The following is a 20,268-nucleotide window of genomic DNA, read 5'->3' as shown; positions in this document are numbered from 1 at the left end:
TTTCAGTTGGTGGTTCACCTACATTTGGTATTTTTCCAGAGACGCTTTACTTGTTAATCCTCAGCTGCTGCTTATAATATTCCTTAATGAACCAAATGGTTTAAAACCTGAGAGTAAGTCTGAATGTTCATGTATTCGTGACCCTTTAAGCAGGGCTGTCAAACTCATTTTAGTTCAGCTAAATTTGACCTCAAGTGGGCTGGACCAGTAAAATAATAACAGTGAAAAAAGTAAAATTGTATTATGATCAGGTTTACATCTACAAAGTTTCCTTTCAAATCTGAATAACAATGAACATCTTGAATTGTCTTAAGAAAAACCAGTGCAGTTTTAACAATATTCTGCCTCAGTTTATCAGTTTATCATTGACACATGTGCATTACAATCACACAAAACATTTAGTAACAGGCAGAATATTGGTCAAATTGCATTTACTTTTCTTAAGACATTTCCGTTTGTTCATATTTGTTCAGGTTATTCTTTTTTTTTTTTTTTTTATCAAAGTATAGTTTGTTAATGCACACATTTTCATGTAATTTTACTTTTTTACACCAAAAAAACAAAGAAAATTTGGGGTTGTCATTATTTATAGGTTATTATGATAATATTTTACTGGTTCTGACCCACTTGAAATCTAATTGGACTGTATGTGTCTGCACATGGAACCTGAATTAAAAGGATTTTGACACCACAGATTGTTAATATCTTCAGTGTAATTTTTGCATTTCACAAATTCATCCTGCGGGCCGGATTGGACCCTTTGGCGGGCTGGATTTGGCCCCTGGGCCGCATGTTTGACACCTGTGTTTTAAAGAGCTGACCAGTCTGTCAGAAGCAGCAGCTCTTCCTTAGCCCGTCTCAGCACATCCTGTTTTTGATGTATCCAAAGTCTGAATAAAGCAGCGATTCAAGCGCACAGCTGCAGTCCTTTTCTACATCCTCCCTTCTGTCCTCTCCTCTCCCCTTATCCTTCCCACAAACAAACCGTCTCTCATATCAAATGTCCTTCCTCATTCTCCACACCCATGTAGTTAAATACGTTCCACTGCTATAGCAGCTGCTGAATATTTCCTCACATCATTATTTGAACTTCTCTCTGAGGCCTGTGTCATCTTCCTGCTTGAATGTCACTATGCCCGGTATTTTAGCAGTTTTACAAACAGTGGAGCCACATTTCAACCTGGCATTTTTATTCCTAAGAAGGTAGTGGATAATGGGTTTAAAAAATGAAGCAACAGTTCAGCTCTTACTCTCCTGGAGTTTTTAATGACTGACATATTTTAACAAGAATATAAAAGCTGAATCTTTGGTTTGATTCTGTAATAACAAAGCTGAATAAATGTCAAAATCAAGGCAAGGACATTAACAAGTTTGGTGAAAAACAAATATTGAATGGTTCTAAAGTTCTGGTCTGGAAATTAAATTAGTGCTAAGGCACCTAAATCCAATTCAATCTAATCCAATCCAACTTTGTTTGTGCTGTACAGAAGTATAAATAACATCGAAATAAAAGAATAAAATACAAGAATAGATTAAAAACATAAAAAGCTGTACAATTTTAAAAACAACAAAAAATAAGAACAATAAACCAATACCAAATAAAACAACAGAATAAATATAATACATGCATAAATACATAAATAGCCAAAGACACTACTCAAATATATGAGCGATACAAAACAAACTCTGAATTTTTTTTTCTATATGGACTTGGGTTTCTATATACTGACACATGGGTTCTACAAAAGGATTGTCTGCCCAGGAAAAAAAAAACATACTAGGACATGTATTAGCAATGACAGCAATAACAAAAATAGGACCAATGGCCCTGTAGCTTATCGGCCAAATTAAAAGCTTTGGGAAATGTATCCAGATGCCATGTGTTATCACCCAGTTTTGTGTATTTATTATATTACAGAAATAGCCCGTGTTTTGGTCGTATTTCAATCAGATCTGTAAAAAATTATAATTCCAACTTGATTTCATTGATACTGATTTATTGGATCAATCCACTTCCTATCTCTTATAATGGGAAAATGTTTCAAAGTCGCACCAAATCCAGAATCAGATCTGGATCGAAATAATTTCAATACGTTGTGTTGACATCATCATAAGGAAGCTGTATACCAAGTTTGAAGTCAATCAGAACTGTAGTTTCGGAGAAGAAGATTGAAATTTTTTCCCCAGAAGAACCCATGTTAAATTTTCCGTAAGTTTCCGGATCCAGAAGAAGATCCTGATCAGCATGTGGCCATTATATTTTGGTCATCTCCCCATCAGGGCTGGACTGTAGAAATTTACACTTGATATCATTTATATTTACTGAGTTATTGCATCGATCCAATTCCTATCTCTTATAATGGGGATATTTTTCAAAGTCACACTAAATTTAGAATCAGATCCGGATCCAAATAATTTCAGTAACTTTTGTTGACATCATCATAAAAAAGCTGTATACCAAGTTTGAAGTTAATAGGAATTGTAGTTTCAGAGAAGACGATTGAAAGTTTTGTAATGGATGACAGATGACAACAGATGACGACAGACGACGTCGCCAGACGCTGCATGACGACAATAGCTTACGGCCTGTTGGCTGGTAAGCTAAAAACTATGACATGTACAGTGGTGTGCAAAAATATTAGAACACTTGTCAAATCTTAAGAAACTGGTGGTTTATTTTTTCCCAGAGCCTGAATTTCACTTTTTTGCCACTGCAAAAGGTAAAGGCAAAGGTACTGAGAATATTTCATCTCCAAATTTGTCAGTCCAGTCCTTTTTTTTTTTTTTTTTTTTTACATTTTACTCTAATATTTAGTGTGGCCCCCCCTTGGCAACAATCACAGCAGCGCATCTTTCTGGCATTGTGTCGATGTATTTTCTGAGAGTTTCAACCCCAATGTCATTCCATGCTCTCAGAAGCTCATTCCAGAGAGTTTCCTTAGATTGTTGTCAAAGGGGGGGGGGGGGTTACACTAATATACTATAATATTACAGTAAAATGAAAATGTAAAAAAAAAAAAAGAACTGGACTGATAATATGTAGATGAAATATTCTCAGTACCTTTGCCTTTACCTTTTGCAGTGGCAAAAAGTGAAATTCAGGCTCTGGGAAAAAATAAACCACCAGTTTCTAAAGATTTGACAAGTGTTCTAATATTTATACACACCACTCTAGGCTGCCAGATCAAAATATAGATTCATTCATGACTTTGTTTGCTTTGTGTGCTATAAAATGCATTTATAAAGGGAATATTTTCACTCATATTTTAATTGGCATTCAGAAAGGTTCAGCTTTGCCCTATAAACAGAACACCTGCTAAAACAACACAGAACTAAACTATTAGTTTTCATTTTAATAGATAGATAGATAGATAGATAGATAGATAGATAGATAGATAGATAGATAGATAGATAGATAGATAGATAGATAGATAGATAGATAGATAGATGCAAGTTTGTTTGTGATGAGGCGCTCTCTGATTGGCAGTTGCCGTCTAGGCCACGCCTCCCTCCCGCCCCCTTTTGCCGGCTTGTCTCCGGTGACACGCAGTTGTCACTCTCCGGTTAATGGTCTAACGGTGACTGAAACAATTCCCGGTGGATATCCACTGTAAAGTACCTCTAAACTGAACAGTATAGTGCTGTTTTCTGAGTCACCGTTCTGTAAAAGCGCCAACATGGTTCTGAAGTCGGAGGACGGAGTCGGTAAGTTGGCGGAACCGTTTAACTAGTTTAGTAAAATGAGCGCTAACTAACCCAGATGCTAGCTAATTAGCAGGATGGCTAACAAACAGCCGGTATTAAACCGATAAGAAAAAGTTGATCCAACCTCAACAAACTAGTTAAAAACAAGTATTGTTAATAAAATAGTGGATGAAACAGGTCTTCATCCCTCGGAGTTGTCTTCCTCGTTGGTGTTGTTGACTCTGCTTCTGCCACAGAGGACTCTTTATTATTAATGTGGACTGAGGCCAGACCTTATGGCGTTCACTTCTTCTGTGCAGTACTTACATCATAATCATTAACTCATCTATTAGTGCACCATTACCATAGAACATTTAGTATTCCACTTCTGGTCACAGATTTCCCAGTTCATTTCTCCAGTTTGTGACCAAGGGTTAAAGTGAGGACAGTGTTAGAGCTGGAAGACAGATCACAGAAAAACAAACAAACAAACAAACAAACAAACAAACAAAGGGTTTGAATTCTACTGCACACTTCAGAACAAGTCAGCTCTTCCACAGCTGCTCTTGGTTTGCTCTTTTTTCCGCTCACAGGATGTCCTTTATGATGTACTTTTTAAATTCTGCCTGGTGGAAAACACCTCAGATCGAATGTGGTTAAAGTTGCTCTTTCTTTTATGCCGAAAAACCCCCAAAACCAAACAAACCCAAAAACAAACCAAAAAACACAAAAATAAACCATTTTCTAGTAAATTGTGTTCTTTCTGTTTGGCAAGTCATAAAAGACACTGTCAAAATGCAAGAAATCTTTATTATCACTGTTACAGGACCCATGAAAATCAGTTTAGCAGCAGATTTGTAAAGTGTAAAAACAAAGACTGTATATAAAAACTATTGCACAAATTATACAGAAAATAGACACTGAAAAATACTGACAATATACAAAACTACAAAGAAATACTGAAAATATACAAAAGGTCAACTCTATAGAAGAAATATATGCAACATAATAAAGGATACAAGGTAGTATTAAAAACAATGTGCATCACAACTGTCTTTATGTATGATACATGTAAATACTGTATGTCCCAAAAAAAATTACAGTTGGACTTTCTGCATTGATAACTTTTAAAATGATTAAACATTGTTTAATTGTTGTTGTTGTTCATTGTCCTGTCAGTTGTGAGCAAAATATTTTCCTTCATATGGACGCCAAGAGCATCCAAGTGCCGAACTTGGAAAAAATGAACCCATGACATGCTTTACAAAGATCCACATTTCTCTGTGACCACTGAACCAAATTAAATGGGGTTTTCTGCAAGATGTAGGTAACAAGTTATAGTTTCATACCCTGAAATAGCATTTAGATTGTTTAATTATTTTGAAAGTTATCAATGCGGAAAATTTGTAAATTTTTATGGGACATACGGTATAAGTACCAGTGCGGCTATTTTGTAAACTAGTATCAGCTTTTACTGGCGAAAATATACTTTTTCAGATGGTAAAGAAAGTAGAAACATACCAAGTCAAATTTAATAGCTTGTCACACCTACGAAAATGATTCAACTACAATGTCAGTTTGTGCAGTTATGTAGTCAAAAACTTAAATATCTAAAATTCCCACAGCCAATTTCAGGCATGTCTAGTGTTTGGCAGATGAATAAATTAGTGTCAGCAGTTACCAGGTGATATGGAATAAATAATTTGATGAACAGTTCAAGAATTCAGTTGAATAGAGTTTGAAATCCAAGTAGACAGATTTAAGATAATATAATAAGCTATAATAAGCTAATTCTGGCATTGGGAAAAAAATCACATACAGTATGCAAGTTACTGAAAAAATACCTATATATAAATATATAAATATATATTGCAGGTTAAGCACGTTAAATGATGTTTGCCCATTCAGGTAAAACACTTACTTTCTTACAATGTTTTACCATTCTTACTGTAATGATGTGCAGTAGTTTTGGCTTACAGTGTTTTTAAGGTCACCACTTGAACTAAATCCTTTTACTTGAAGTTGAGCTTGTTGGTCATATGGTAGATCAGTGGATTCTGTTGCCCCCCTGTAGAGTCCTCTAACCATTGTTGCTCCTGTAAAAGCTCCTCAGATCATCGGAGTGCTGAGTCTCACCATTAACCTCCTTACTGTCTGTTTCTGACAAATTAGGAAGTGTAAAATTCTGTGTCAGGGCATTTTGTTCCCTCTGTGTTTCTGCTGTTGATCTGTTTTTTACCTCTGTGCTTGTTGGACTTGGGAGTATTAAGGCTGCATGAATGTAGTCAGTCATCTGGGAGTTTAGCAGAACTAAAGATTATACCACTCAGCTGTTATCCTCAGACCAGGGGACTTTGAAACAGACAATTATAGCCTTGTGAATACACAAGTGAATAACTATTGCCTTGTAGACAGTGTCAGACACAGAAACCCCTAACCTCAAGACACAGATACTTTTGTAGTCATAGTTCAGCTTTGCCTTGGGTCCTGGGTCAGCTGGCAACATGCGGGGGGGGGTGGGGGGGGGTGCAGAGAAGTACTAATCAGAGATGAGCCTTTGGTGTCTCTGAGCCTTTTGGACATTTGAAAATTTCATACCATGGTTATTGTGACCAAAATTGTCACGGTTATCATTATTTTATTTTAATTAATTAATTAATTAATTAATTAGTTAGTTAGTTAGTTAGTTAGTTTGTTTTGAACATGCAAGAAAACAAAATAAAACAAAGCAAATTAAGACAAAAACAAAATAACATTTAAATGAACAGAATTTATCTTCAAGTACGTGCAAGTCGGAATTTTGCAAAAGGAGTAGGAAGAAGTATAAACTTATTTAGTCCAACCCCTCAAGTGCCTTTACACTTTTATCACTTACGTAATACAATAATCAAACAATAGATTTTTCCTAATTTTAGCATTTAACCACAACTAATACGTAATGCAATAATTGAATTATACACAACAATATGTTCATGTCAGTACAGTCATACAGACTCAACAATTCAACAGTTTTCTTCAATAATTACAGCAGATTTATCCGTACAACATCATCCATAAACAAACAGGCCTCATTGTCATTATTAAATACTGGACCTCTCAAGAATTATGTTTGATATTTGTTTTATCTCCACACACAATTTGTTCCATAATTTTACTTGACAGATGGTAATACAGAAACTTTTTAACATAGTGCATACGTTATGAATCTCTAAATTTAATTTTCCCTGTAAATCATAGCCTTCCTCTCTTTCACAAAACATGTCGTGAATATTGACCGGCAGTAAGTTATTCTTTGCTTTATACATTATTTATTATTATTAGTATTGTTGAAATGTCCTCAAAATGTTCAAAAAGTACTTATACACACAATGAAATAATTTAACCAAGTTGTATTTAAAAAAAAAAAAACAACAACAAAAATACAAATAAAATAATAGCCACAATGTACTTTCTGTGGCAGAAACATTCAAATATTAACATGTAAACATCAAACATACAAATGTGCATTAAAGATGGAACCTTATAGACATTGTTTGACCATTTTCCACATCAAGTTTGAGTTTTCTTTTCTTTTTCAGAGATAGATATAGATAGATAGATGAATGATATATAATCATGATTAATCGAAATTAATTCACAGCAACCCTGTGATTAATCTGATTAAAAATTTAAATCGTTTGACAGCACTAAAAATTATGTAAAGGACGTGTGTGTGTGTATGTGTGTGTGTGTGTGTGTGGTAAGTATCGTTATCATAGTGGGAAAGACACAGTATGCTAGTAGGATTACAAGACCATTACTGAATTAATAAGAGGATCATGGGGTTCCATCTGGTATGAAACAGTTTTTTTGCAGTCTTAGAGAGTAGGTTTTTGTTACATCTCATAGACTTCCCATACTTTATCACTCCATATGTTGTATGTTGGGGGTTTAACCTGCAACCATTTGAGTGGGATACAAGTTGACGCTGTGATCAATAGGATCTGCAGCAGATATTTGTGGTGCCAGCAGGAGGCGTGCCAAGTATCGCCACCCCTGGGTCGCTCACAAATTTTGGATGAAACACTACATCAATAGGGGTGTTAGAAAATATCGGTTCTGCAATATATCACGATATTTCATTTCACAATACTGTATCGATACTAAAAAGTACTGTATCAATATTTTTAGGTATTTATTCAAATGCAGATATGGTGGAGTTTCATTTTTGTTTTTTGTTTTTCTTTATTGTTTATGTCTTATTTATTGTTATTTTACACTGTTTTATTAAATAATGGCTATTTGAAGCATCCTAAAAACACATTTTACTGTCTGAGAGAGGCAGATGTTAGTGCCTTTGTTGGGATTGCACAAAAATAATGTTTGTTCTGAATTAATAGAATATGAACATTTGAACAGGATCTTAAACTGTATTGTCTCTAAAACATAATTTAAGTTTTAACACAGGAACATTTTGTGATATAGCATTAGATCCTGTTGTGATCAAATACAAATGTAGAGTTGAAATGATTAATCGACTCAAAGTGATCCAAAAAAAATTATTCAGCCACAATTCTCCTGAATCAAAGCTTTGTTTCCTTCATTTCTCTGCTGTTAAACATTGGTTCCACTGTTGTTTCACACGGACGCTTATTGTGACGTACAAAGAAGCTTCAATTCAGGAAAACTGCAGTGGAATATTTCCCTTCAATCAATTCGAGTTGATTAATCGAATTATGAATTTTTGCATTGGCTTCAAGCACCTAATCAGTTAATCGTTTCAGCTCTATAAAAATGTGTTTAGTATTTGTGCATTTCTGGTGTAATTCAATTCTTCCAGGAAATAATCATTTTAAAAAAAGAAACAAACAAGCCTTTTTAAATCTTTCTTATCAATGGTGTTCAAATCATTTTAGGTCAATTCAACCTAAAGTGGGTCAGAACCAGTAAAACCCTATCAACCTGTAAAAAAAGAAAACCACAAATTTCTCCCTTTGTTTTAGTGTAAAAAAGATAAAATTACACAAAAATGTTTACATTTACAGACTAGCCTTTTACAAAAAATGTCAATAACCTGAAATGTCTTAAGAGAAGTATGTAGAATTGAACCAATATTCTGCCTGTTTCTACATGTTTTGTGTATTTGTAGATCCACTGTGATCTGTAAGTTATGATGCACATGTAAAATGATAAACTAAAGTGTAAAACTGCTAAAATTGCACTTATTTTTCTTAAGAATTTTCAGGTTGTTCATATTTGTTCATGTTACGTTCAAGTAGAGTTCGTAGATGTAAACATTTTCATTATGGAATTTGACTTTTTTCATTCAAAAACAAAAAGAAAACTTTGGTGTCGACATTATTTATCAGTTCTTATCCTATTATTTATATTATTTTACCGGTCCGGCCCACTTTATAACATATTAGTCTGTATGTGGCCCCTGAACTCAAATGAGTTTGACAGCTCTGAGTTAGTGTAGGACAAGTCCAAAATATGTGAGAATGATTTGATTGCATTTTCAGTACTCAGTTCCAGTAGTGAAGGGTCCATGTAAACATAGCTGTTGTTTTGTTATACTGTCACTACGCCCCCCCCACCCCCACCCCCGGCCTCTCAGACACCAGCGTCCACATGGGGGAGCCTCTGTTTGACTGGTGAGGAAGGAAGGGAGGAGTCAGGATGGACAGAGTTTAGGAGGGAGGGAGGGAGGGAGGGAGGGGCAGATGAGAGTGTAAGGGTTTTCCCCTGCACACACTCATTCAGACTGAGCCCCGTTTCCCTCTCACACTCGTCCTCATCCTCATTTAGCTGCAGCCTGCTTCCTTCCTGAGTGTTTGAGGATTAAGGGGCAAGACCACAGGATTGGGACTGGGATTGGAAGGCTGGGACCAGACTGGACTGGATTATTGTTGTGCTTTTGGAGAAACAAGACTGGAAGCAGACTGATAGTCGAATATGTTGAAGTTACGGATAGTGGAGTTGGAGTAAAAACCCAACTTTGACTGTGATAGACCTTATCCACACTGTTATTTGGAATGGTAGCACCATTGCTGATGGAGGACCTGAGGTAAAGCTTCTCAACAGACAGCTGGGGGTAAAGCTGCTCAGAAGGGGCATTTTCACTTGTATGAAGCTCAGGATTGTTGTGCAAAAGTATAGTGTATATATTATCATCAATTTCTGCAAAAGACATGTTCTGCAGAAAGGTATCTGAATGGATGTGTGTGTCATCATCACATCTAATCAGAAGCTCATGACAGCAGGAAACCCAGGCAGAGCTCATGGTAACTGCTGATTGATTCATGTGGTTTCTGTTTACATGTGTCTTTACACAACTTCCTCAGAGGACGTACCATGTTGTACAGACTGTAGAAGATCTACTATGTGACAGAAGATTCTGGTTAATTACAAATGTATTATATATTCTTAGAGGTAATTTTAATGATAATTTGCCAGTTGCTTCTGTTGGAACCTCTACTGCTCTGTTTCACCTTGAAACAGTGTCACCTCATCTTCTTTTACATGTAGTCATTTGATTTGAGAACTGCAGAAGGAAGACATGGATTTTCAGATATTGGCTTTAAATTTTCAAATGACCAAAAACCAACCAAACCCAATAGTTTTCCTGCAGTCCTGCTGTCTGGATTATGTCATCCTGTGAGGCAGCTGGCTTTGGCTGATGGCACAATCATGTGATAAAATATTTGGTTTTGTTTACTGACCAAGGTTATAATAGTTTTGGATTTTTCATTATAGTTTAGTTTTATTTAGTTTTGCCTTTTTTTCTCTAATTCAGTTAGTTTTAACTCGTTTTTAGAGCAGGTTTGTTAGTTTTTATTAGTTTTCAGTATTTTCTAAATGCTGTTTTAGTTTAGTTCTAGTATTAATTTTAGTTTTGTCATATCTTTTCTCTTCTTCGCAGTCATATTCAAATAAATCCCAGACAGGACTCTGCTGCTTTCTCCCAACTTTAGTCTCCATGTTTCCAGGTAGAGTGGGAACGAAAAGATGACTCTAAATCACAAGTGACAAGAAGTGACGGACTGTGAAGTGCTGTATGGTGCTGCTAGCTAAAATTGCTAGAGCGAAATAAATCGATTTCACATTTTATCCATAATTTTTATACGTTTTACTTAGTTTTGTAAGCGCACAATACAGTTTCAGTTAGTTGTCGTTTTTTTCTTTTAATTATAGTTTTTATTTATTTCAGCTAACGAAAATGTTTTTACAATTCTAGTTTTCGTCATTTCGTTAGTTTTCATTATAATAACTTTGTTACTGACTTGTATTTGAGAAATTTTAGGACTCAACACACCTTTCGGCTGAGTTACAGATCAATGAAACAGATCTTTCTAGTTGGTTAAGGCCTGGTTCAGCTGATGGTCCAGAGCAGAGGTCAGCAGCATGGCTGTGACCAGGTGTCCCATTACATACAAACATACACTCAGTGACCCAAGCAGTGCAGTCAGGACACATATAAACACACTGTTACGTATGTCAGAGTGTGTGTTTTTATTAGGGATGTAACGATTACCAGTATAACAATAAACTGCGGTAAAATTCCGGATGGTTAGTATTACTGTTTAATTCTAATTATCATGATAACCGTGTTTGATTACTGCACTTTCAACGCAAACTTGATTTGGGAATGGTCAAAAAATGGCTATAAGGTGCCATCTTTCATGCACATTTGTATGTTTGATGCTTACATGTTAATATTTGAATGTTTCTGCCAACAGAAAGTACATTGTGCCTATTATTTTATTTGTTTTTTTGTTTGTTTGTTTTTTCAAAATACTACTTGGTTATATTATTTCAGGTTGTGTATTAGTACTTTTTGAACATTTTGAGCACATTTCAACAATACCGTGATAATAATGATAACTGTGATAATTTTGGTCACAATAACCGTGATATGAAACTTTCATATCGTTACATCCCTAGTTTTTATGGGTTTCCTCTAATATCACAGTGTTTCATAAAGCCACAGACATCTACAAACACTGGTCCTACAGGGTATGGATTATACTGAGTGTGAACACCACTTTTCTGTGCTTTTCCTTTGAACTCATACTGGTGTTATTTTTATCACTGGCTTCATAATAATAGCTGTTAGTTAAATCTTTTTCTTAGAGGCTAAAGGGGAGTGTGTATGCATGTGTGATGAATGAGTGTTTCTGTCGTGGTAATACATACTTTATAAACACAAGGGCTGTATCTGAGGCTGTGGGACCATGGACTGAGGATTTGGTTTAGATATAGTAAGAGGAGTACCCAGATCCTGAAAAAGTACAGATATGTTGTGATAGAAATGTAAAAAGATACTTTAGTTTCACAGATTTTCTCTGTAAAATTATGTCTGTATACAATGTCTGGGATTCCTTACTAATATGCTAATTAGTAGACTAAAACAGTATGCAAAGTTTTTTCAGTATGGAAGAAACCATCATACCAAACCAATAGTATGCAGTGATGAAAGTGTTCCGGTTTTTGCCAGAAATGTTTTTTTTGTTTTTTTTTTTTCGAAAACTGAGTATATGTTCCGGGAAATTAAACGTGTCCGGATCATTTCCGTCTGGTTTGGCAACATTTCAGCCAGAAAATTACACATAAATCGCTTCGAAAAGTATAAATTATGTTTATTTGGGTCCATCTCATGGGCACAGCCATATTGCCTTCTTCTCCATTCGTCTCGACCAATGAGATGCTCGTTTACAACGCAGAACTTGTATTGACGGCTCTGATCGGTCCGTTGATGACGTGGTCTGTTTCGTGTCTCTGGAGACAAGATGGCGGATTCGCTTTGAGTATTTTACTGCCAGTGTATTTCATCTAAATATTCTGTGAAATCATGTCAGAATTTATCGTCCTTCAGCGTGGGGACGAACTGAAGTGTGAGGCAGGAATCAAAAATAAGTTCAAGTGGTCCTGGCTCAAGGAAACTGATAGAAATGGCAATTTTCTGTCGCAGTACGTCTGGAAGACAAGCAAACCAGGTTTGTTACTCACTGAAGTCATTCAGTAGATTGTAGTATTTCTCCACCCGGTGAAATGCTCAGAAAAGTTCTTTTTTTTAATTTCTGTCCTCACTTTCATCACTGAGTATGTGAACTGTAATATTGTGAATTTGAAATGGGACGTTCATGGTTTTAAATGAGAAGAAACACTTTCCTCAAATGAAAAACAGTGTAGTATTTTCAGCTTCTAGTGTTCTTAGCATGTTGAGAAAAATGCAAACAAAAAGTCAAGAACCTCAAATAAATGACATGTGGTTCCAGTTCAGGACTAGGACTAGGTCAGAATCCAGTTTCCTATATTTGAGGATATATTGGACACATACATTAAAGGTAATGTTTTGTCATTTGGGCGACACATTTCCTTCAGAAATAACTTTCTATTAGTGAAACTGAAGCAAAATTCTTGTTGAATTACCAAGGTTACTCTACATCTCTATATAAAACCTTACTGGAATAGTCAGCGGTAGGTATGCTTTTTTTTTTTTTTTTTTTTTTTTTTTTAAATCTGTTTGTCGGTGTTCATTTGATCTCCACTTTACTGGAATCTCTGTTTTCATTGCTGTTTTCAAACATCTTGATTAATCCTCTGTGGTTCCTTTTCTTGATCTTAATTATTTGTCTGAACACTGTGCCTCAGAGGTTTAACTAGTTACAGCTGACTGTGCAGACTGTGTTCAAACCTACAGTGTCAGAACACACTGATCATTTTGTGTCCTCACTTGTTTCAGATATATTTTTTTAAGTCCCTGGATGCCAGACTCAAGGCCTTCCCCCTTTGCTTATCATTCCTCTGCAGATACTTGGTGTGTCTGTGTGTTCATGAGTCATGACCTTCTGCTCTATCACTGTGCACACGGTCTGTTCAGTTTAGGGTGTGTTTTTTTTATGCAGGGTGGAAAAGAATTCTCGCAGACTAACATCATTTTCAAACTGTGGTAAAACCAATTCAGCAACTTTACTTTATATCTGCTTTTTTGTTTCTGGAGCTCCACATGCAGACTACAAGGTTATAATAGTTTTGGATTTTTCATTATAGTTTAGTTTTATTTAGTTTTAACTCTTTTTTTCTCTTATTCAGTTAGTTTTAATTAGTTTTTAGAGCAGATTTGCTAGTTTTTATTAATGTGTTTTTTTTCTAAATGCTTAGTTTTAGTTTTTTTCATATCTTTTATCATCCTCGTCGTCGTATTCAAAGAAGTCCCGTACAGGACTCTGCAGCTTTCTCCCAAATTTAGTCTGCATTTTGCTGGTAGAGTGGGAATGAGAAGACGACTCTAAATGACAACTGACAAGAAGTGACGGAGTGTGAAGTGCCGTATGGTGCCGCTAACTAAAACTGATTCAATTTCATATCAATCCAATATTGACAAAGACGAAAACTAAGGGAATTTTATCCATAATTTTTATTTGTTTTAGTTAGTTTTGTAGTCACACAATACAGTTTCAGTTAGTTATAATTTTTTCTTTTAATTATAGTTTTTATTTATTTCAGCAACGAAAATGTTTTTGCAATTCTAGTTTTCGTCATTTCGTTGGTTTTAGTTAACAATAATAACCTTGGCAAACAAAGACGTCACCGCTTGCATCTCCACATGTTTATTGGCATTTTGGCTGCATGATGGGCTATATTTTTTTTTATATCTACTGACTTTTAATAACAGTCATATAGGAAGACAATTTTCAAGTCTCATTTTATAATAAGTGAACATTTTGTGGATGGGTTGTGTTTTGTTTGGTTTTGTTTTGTTTTGTCTTGGGGGTGGGGTGGGTTGGTCATTTTTACATTGAAGTCCTCCTGTCAAGCTAAAAACCCATATTCAGTTCTAAAGACACATAAGGTATTCATTCATTCATTCATTCATTCATTCATTTATTTATTTGTTTTGAGCAGAAGAAAAAACTAAACATTTTTATGTGTACAAGGAACTAATATCAGAGAAAGTACATTAATAAATTAAGGTCATCAAGACAAAATAGCAGTTGCCACGTACGCTAGTAATAACAAAATTAATTCAATATGTACGGATCAAAAAGGAGTGGGAAGAAGAAAACTTATTAAATCTCACCCCCATTTCACATTTATACAACATAACACATGACCTTTACTTCCTTAATGATAACATCTGTTTAGAGTCCTAATAATGTAAATAACCGATAGTAAACAGATTAGGAAAACTGATGTATATTACACTTAGTAATTATCTACATGATAGTCTGCAGAACTTATAATGCAATATATTTCAACAGTAATCACAGACCAACAAACAATTACAAGCACAAACTAACAAAAGGAAGAAAGAGCCAAGGATGGAACGGCCCCACAATTAATAATAAGCCCCGCCCTCCCTGTACTGTGACCAGACCATCCGTTTGTAAAATGCTTTAAAATTGTGGATATTTTGGCATTGCTTACATAAGTCACATCATTTCAAATGTAAATGCATGTACTATACCATATATTTACACCAAGTCCACTGTGGACTGGTGTTTATTTGTGTATTAATATGAGGACCACAGCACATTTTAAACAGGTTTTCAGCTCAAATGGCTGTAAAAGCTGCTTCTGTTTCCAGCAAAAACAAGTGTTTTTAAGATGTGAAATGCAGCCAAAGAGGAGCTAAACATAATTAATTAATTTACTTTTGTTTTAGTTATTGATGTTTTTTTTTAGCACAGTTTAAGTGATCATGTTTCAGTTTGCGTGTTTTGGTGTGTACAAAGGAGTTTGATTTCATCCTCCTGTTTGGGGTTCAGATGCTGAGGGGGTAATTTGACGAATGGAAGGTTGTGTTGCCATAGTGACCCAGACCACTGGGATTCTCAGGTCTCTCTTCTTCTCTTCTTGCTTTGTGTGTATTTACAGTGTGTGTGTGTGTGTGTGTGTGTGTGTGTGTGTGTGTGTGTGTATGTAGGAGGGATTATTGAATCTTTGAATTTTACTCTTCTATGTATTTGTCTGTCCTCAGTGCCTGATGACCTCAGTCCAGAAGAAAGACAGGAGCTGGAGAGCATCCGGCGCCGAAAACAAGAGTTACTGCAGGACATACAAGTGAGAGTCCACACCGACATGAAAACACTCAGTAGTCTGTGAAAGCCTTAATGGTGTACAGTACCTACTGTTTCGTGAATCAGTATGCATGACTTTAAACTGAACCTCAGGTAGATTTCTAATGAACAACCATCTTTTCCATTAAGCATCAGTTATTTTAACTATTTGAAGGATTTCATTGTAGTGTTGTAAGGATAACAAAACAAACAACCCTTATTTTCTCCTCTTTATCTGCTTTTATACATTGTTTTGTTCTTCATTTGTCTGCGTCTTTGGGTAGATTTCCATCCACCCGTTGTGTATTTATGTGGAGTGTTTCCTGTGAAACTGATCTCTTGGTGTGGAGGTGTATAATCCAGGGGGTTGGGGGGTCGTCGGTTGGTCGGTTTCCATGCCAATTATAATACTTATAATAATGGGGGTGGGTTAAGTTTCCGTCCTACTTATAATCCTACCATAATGGACATTCTGTATCCGGCGCGTCTTGGTCCGACGCGTGTCTGATGCGTGTCCCAATGTTGCACCACGGGAGGGTGTACGGGTGCAGTGCCACTGTTGCACCACAGGAGGGCGCTATCGTACAATGGCACCACAGGTACAATGCTGCTAGTACTTATAATAAGTATAATAAGGGGGGGTGTTCATATGGGGTGGTGCGGAAGTGAAAGTGAAACTTAACAGCATTACTAAGTACTCTGCGTCTCCTGCTGTTGTGAAGCTCACCTTTTTCCTACCTCCTGAATCTTCATGAACTTTCATTTGGGGGGGTAGGATGTTTGTCCTGGCCTATTTTATAGTATACATATGTATATTAAGTCTAACGTGACGGTGATGATTTATTTATTTATTTATTTTTGGTATGGTAGCAAGGATTTTGCCGTTTCGCTGCGCTACGGCAAAACCTTACCAGTGGAAACACTGCATGTGTTTGTCCATGTGTATATATAAATAAACAGTGCTTATGATGGCTGCACAATTTTTGCCGAGGATAAAATTCCAATTTTTTCCCTCTAAAAACTCTATTTTTGATTTTTGGGTGCAACTACAAAAGACAGCAGAAGCTGGCATGTCGTTTTCGTTTGCAGCCCACAATGCATTGTACTGCTCCTGCTCTTTGGTGTGAAGATGTTTGAGGAGCTGAAATAAGTTGGTTGTGCTTCTGTCGTTGACTGATACCACCTTCAGGCAGAGTTTGCAAAAAAAGGACCTCCATACTCTAAATTTCTTTACTGAATCCCTTATTCCCCTCAGCCCTCGCTGCAGGTTATTGTCATCAGCTCGTCGTCCGTCCATCTGTCCGTCTGTATGTGCTAAAACTTTGCCATGGACTCAAGGTGAGGGTTTTCAAGTTCGGGGACGTTATATTTTAATTTTGAGTGTGTGTTTAAATCTTTCCTCAGCATAAGAACACCATCTTTTCTCTGTCACGAGCCACTTTTAATTTTTATTATTTAGATTTATTAAAATATAAAATAAAAACAGATCATTTCCGCTGTGAATTGAACAGAAAGATGATGAATTCCAGAACAACCGTATAAATGTATTAATGTAAATATATTATCCAGCTCGTTATTTGCCTATAATTTCCTAGAGGAAATATGAAAAAAAATAAAGTAGGGACCTCAGTAGAAATGCTGTGACACCTCAGATGAATCTGTGTCACCAGTATTTGTCATTACAGTGTCTAGTATTAATGTCATTGTTCTGATATTCTGCCAGGAGCCTGTATCACAAAGCAGGACCATATTTGACAGTGTCTTCTTTATGCTTTAAATTCTGACTTTACATTAGTTCTTTACTTACTCACTGACCATTTAACAACACCAGAGTTGAACTGAAAAAAATCGGACTCAAAGTGTCCTGTTGACCAGGACACATTGGTTTAACCATGTAAACACCTGTCATTAATGCCTTTATTCTTTAATGATGTGATGTTCAGTAGAATAGTCAGTGTCACTTTGACACAGTGGACAGTTGGTCATGTGTTCTGGCTGCAGCTGCTGTGTTCCTTTTAGCCTGTATTATATTTATATTTGGGTCTCCTGGTGCCAACTCTGCCTTTGTTTTGTGAACACACTTATAACTAGAGTCCCAAACCCTGGGTTGACAGATAAGTTTATAACATCTGTATAGTACCGCCTAGTAGGGCTGCTCGATTATAGAAAAAAAAAAATAATCACGATTATTTTAGCAATAATTTAAATCACGATTATTAAAAACGATTATTTGTTAACCTTAAAGTTGTTTATTTTTTTCTTGCAAAACAATGTAAAATATACTCTTTAAACATAAATAAAGCTTTTAACCACTAAAAAAAAGTATTTTCACTTTTGTACGAAACAAAAAAATCTTTGAAATCAAATAAGTGTACTGTAAATTCAAGTATGTTTCCTTTTGTAAACATAGTGCACTGTAATTAAACTGCTATAGACTTGCCATAGAACTGTAGCAATAAAAAAAAAAAAAAACTCACGTAAAGTGCAAATTATAAATTCAAGTTTGTTCAATGTAGTATGAAACATAGTAAATTCAGTGGCGTGCCGTGAGGTTTCAGTTCAGGCCTTCTGTATACATCAGCCATCTACAGGGTGTCCCATAAGTCTCCATACATAGGAGACATAATACATATTGTTCTAACATGTATTTCTTTATATTTCTTCTTTATAGTTCTTCAGCAGTGGAGGACACGCATTGAAATGTGTTCCCGACAAAATGGCAGTCATATAGAGCATATTATATAAATAAAAATGGTTTATGTCAAGAAACGTTTATTTTTCCTATGTATGGAGACTTATGGGACACCCTATGGAATACGCATGTTAGAGTTATACGGGTTAGGGTTAGGTTAATACGGGAGTTGCAGCGTAAAGAGATTCAGAGACTGAAGATTGCATTGCGGACGAAGTTGTTTTTATGCGTTTTAGTTTTTCATAAGATAAAGATTATGATAAAGGTGGCGGTGGTTAAACTTTAGATGGTTAAAAAGGTTTGTTGTGTTAGCGGTCGGTGCGGACACAACTACGAAACACTTTTTGCACGTGATGTGTTTTTGCTCTTCGTCTTCTTCATCAAACCCAAAGTGATTCCATACAATTTGACTTGCCTTTTTTGTTTACCAAGCACTTCTGCTGTGATTCTCCTGCCATTTTTCCAGACCGCTAGGTACAACTTTCCTCTTGGGGTGGACCTGCCAGCTAGCAGGCAGCAGTAGCTTAGAGGGGGGCGGGGCAGAGTAGCTCATGGTAGCTTGCGTGCGCGTGAATTAAAACAACTCAAAATTAATAATCGTTGTTTCTCGATTACATAATTTTTGTAATCGTTGCGTGTAATAATCGAAATCGTAATTGAATTTCGATTAATTGCACAGCCCTACCGCCTAGTGTGATGCAAATGTTTGGTTTGGTTGAACTTGCTTTATGATATAAGCCACCTTTCAGTGTTTTATTTTTGAAGTACTTTTATGCCTTTTTTTTTCACTTAAGTTTTTAAGACCCAGTCTGAGGTGAGCAGGGACCCGGTCTGAGGTGAGCAGGGACCTGGTCTGAGGTGAGCTGGGACCCGGTCTGAGGTGAGCTAGGGCCATGTTAAAATCGCCCAGCATACCTCACAACATTTGAATACGGACATAAAATTGTGCCTAGTAGATAGTCAGGTAATGTTTCTATTCATTTGGCGAGTTTGGCGGTGATCGGGCCTGTGAAGGCTGAGGAAAACCTGTACAAACGCCCTCCTGTGCCATAACATCGATTGGACATCGTTCGGGACACACGCGTCGGACACACACGCGTCGGACAAACACGCGTCGGACAAACACACGTCAGACAAACACGTGCCGGAAACAGAACATCCATTATAGTAGGATATATTCCATCAACACATTTATCCCATCATTAAAAGGGATTGTTCAACCCCCTGATATTTCTTTGCATTTCTCTCCCCTGAATATTTGTTGTTTTTAAACTAGAGCTAATCCAAAGGCCTGTTATGTGTCCTTCTCAATACCACATGGTTCTCAAAAAGGTCACTCTCAACATTACTTGTGCATGTGAAATAGTGTTAGTGCACTTGAAAGCCCACTCCTCATTTGGTCACTTTTCTGTCGAGCCCTTAGTCAGACAAGTATTTCTATCCAATGTGAGCGTTCCAAAACACAGACTAAAAAACCACTAACCCAGCACAGTGACTGTTACAGAGGTTGGCATTCAGTCAGTGACTCTCTCCTCTAAGCCGCACCTTGTCTTGCCCCTCTGGGCTGATGGGTAATGGGCCATGAAATATTCTAGTAATGATATGGAGGATGGCATTGTGTGGGGGGTGTTGTCATGGAAACCCACTAGAGGAAGCCAGATGACTGAACGTGTTAGTCTTAGGTGGCCACTGAGGCTGATTGGAATCACTCTTTGTTTCACTAGTAGAATATTTTAAAGATGATTACAGCTCTTATTGAAACCTTCACCTTCTTCTTCTATAAGGATCTTGGTTCTTTATCTTTCTGCTGGTTCTAGTAAATATCAGTACTAAATATTTAGCTGTCTGTCC

General features: G+C 36.3%; 1 protein-coding gene across 2 annotated transcripts in view; it reads left to right on the top strand.

Moving 5' to 3' along the window:
* The first annotated feature begins 3,539 nt into the window (after positions 1 to 3,539).
* cyth1b (cytohesin 1b) overlaps positions 3,540 to 20,268 on the top strand; it is a 40,695-nt gene continuing 23,966 nt past the window's right edge. Inside the window, exons 1-2 of one of the 2 annotated variants that reach the window (XM_030121969.1) lie at positions 3,540 to 3,705; positions 15,647 to 15,729. In XM_030121969.1, coding sequence (XP_029977829.1) covers positions 3,678 to 3,705; positions 15,647 to 15,729 — 111 coding nt within the window. In that variant the 5' untranslated portion in view covers positions 3,540 to 3,677. Of the gene's footprint in view, positions 3,706 to 9,449; positions 9,731 to 15,646; positions 15,730 to 20,268 lie in introns of those variants that run through there. The other variant, XM_030121970.1, reaches the window with a different exon arrangement.

The sequence above is a fragment of the Sphaeramia orbicularis genome, chromosome 19 (assembly GCF_902148855.1).
Source record: "Sphaeramia orbicularis chromosome 19, fSphaOr1.1, whole genome shotgun sequence".
Taxonomy (NCBI): domain Eukaryota; kingdom Metazoa; phylum Chordata; class Actinopteri; order Kurtiformes; family Apogonidae; genus Sphaeramia; species Sphaeramia orbicularis.
Note: the sequence above shows the minus strand (reverse complement) of the source record. Positions and strands in the feature narration are given on the sequence as shown.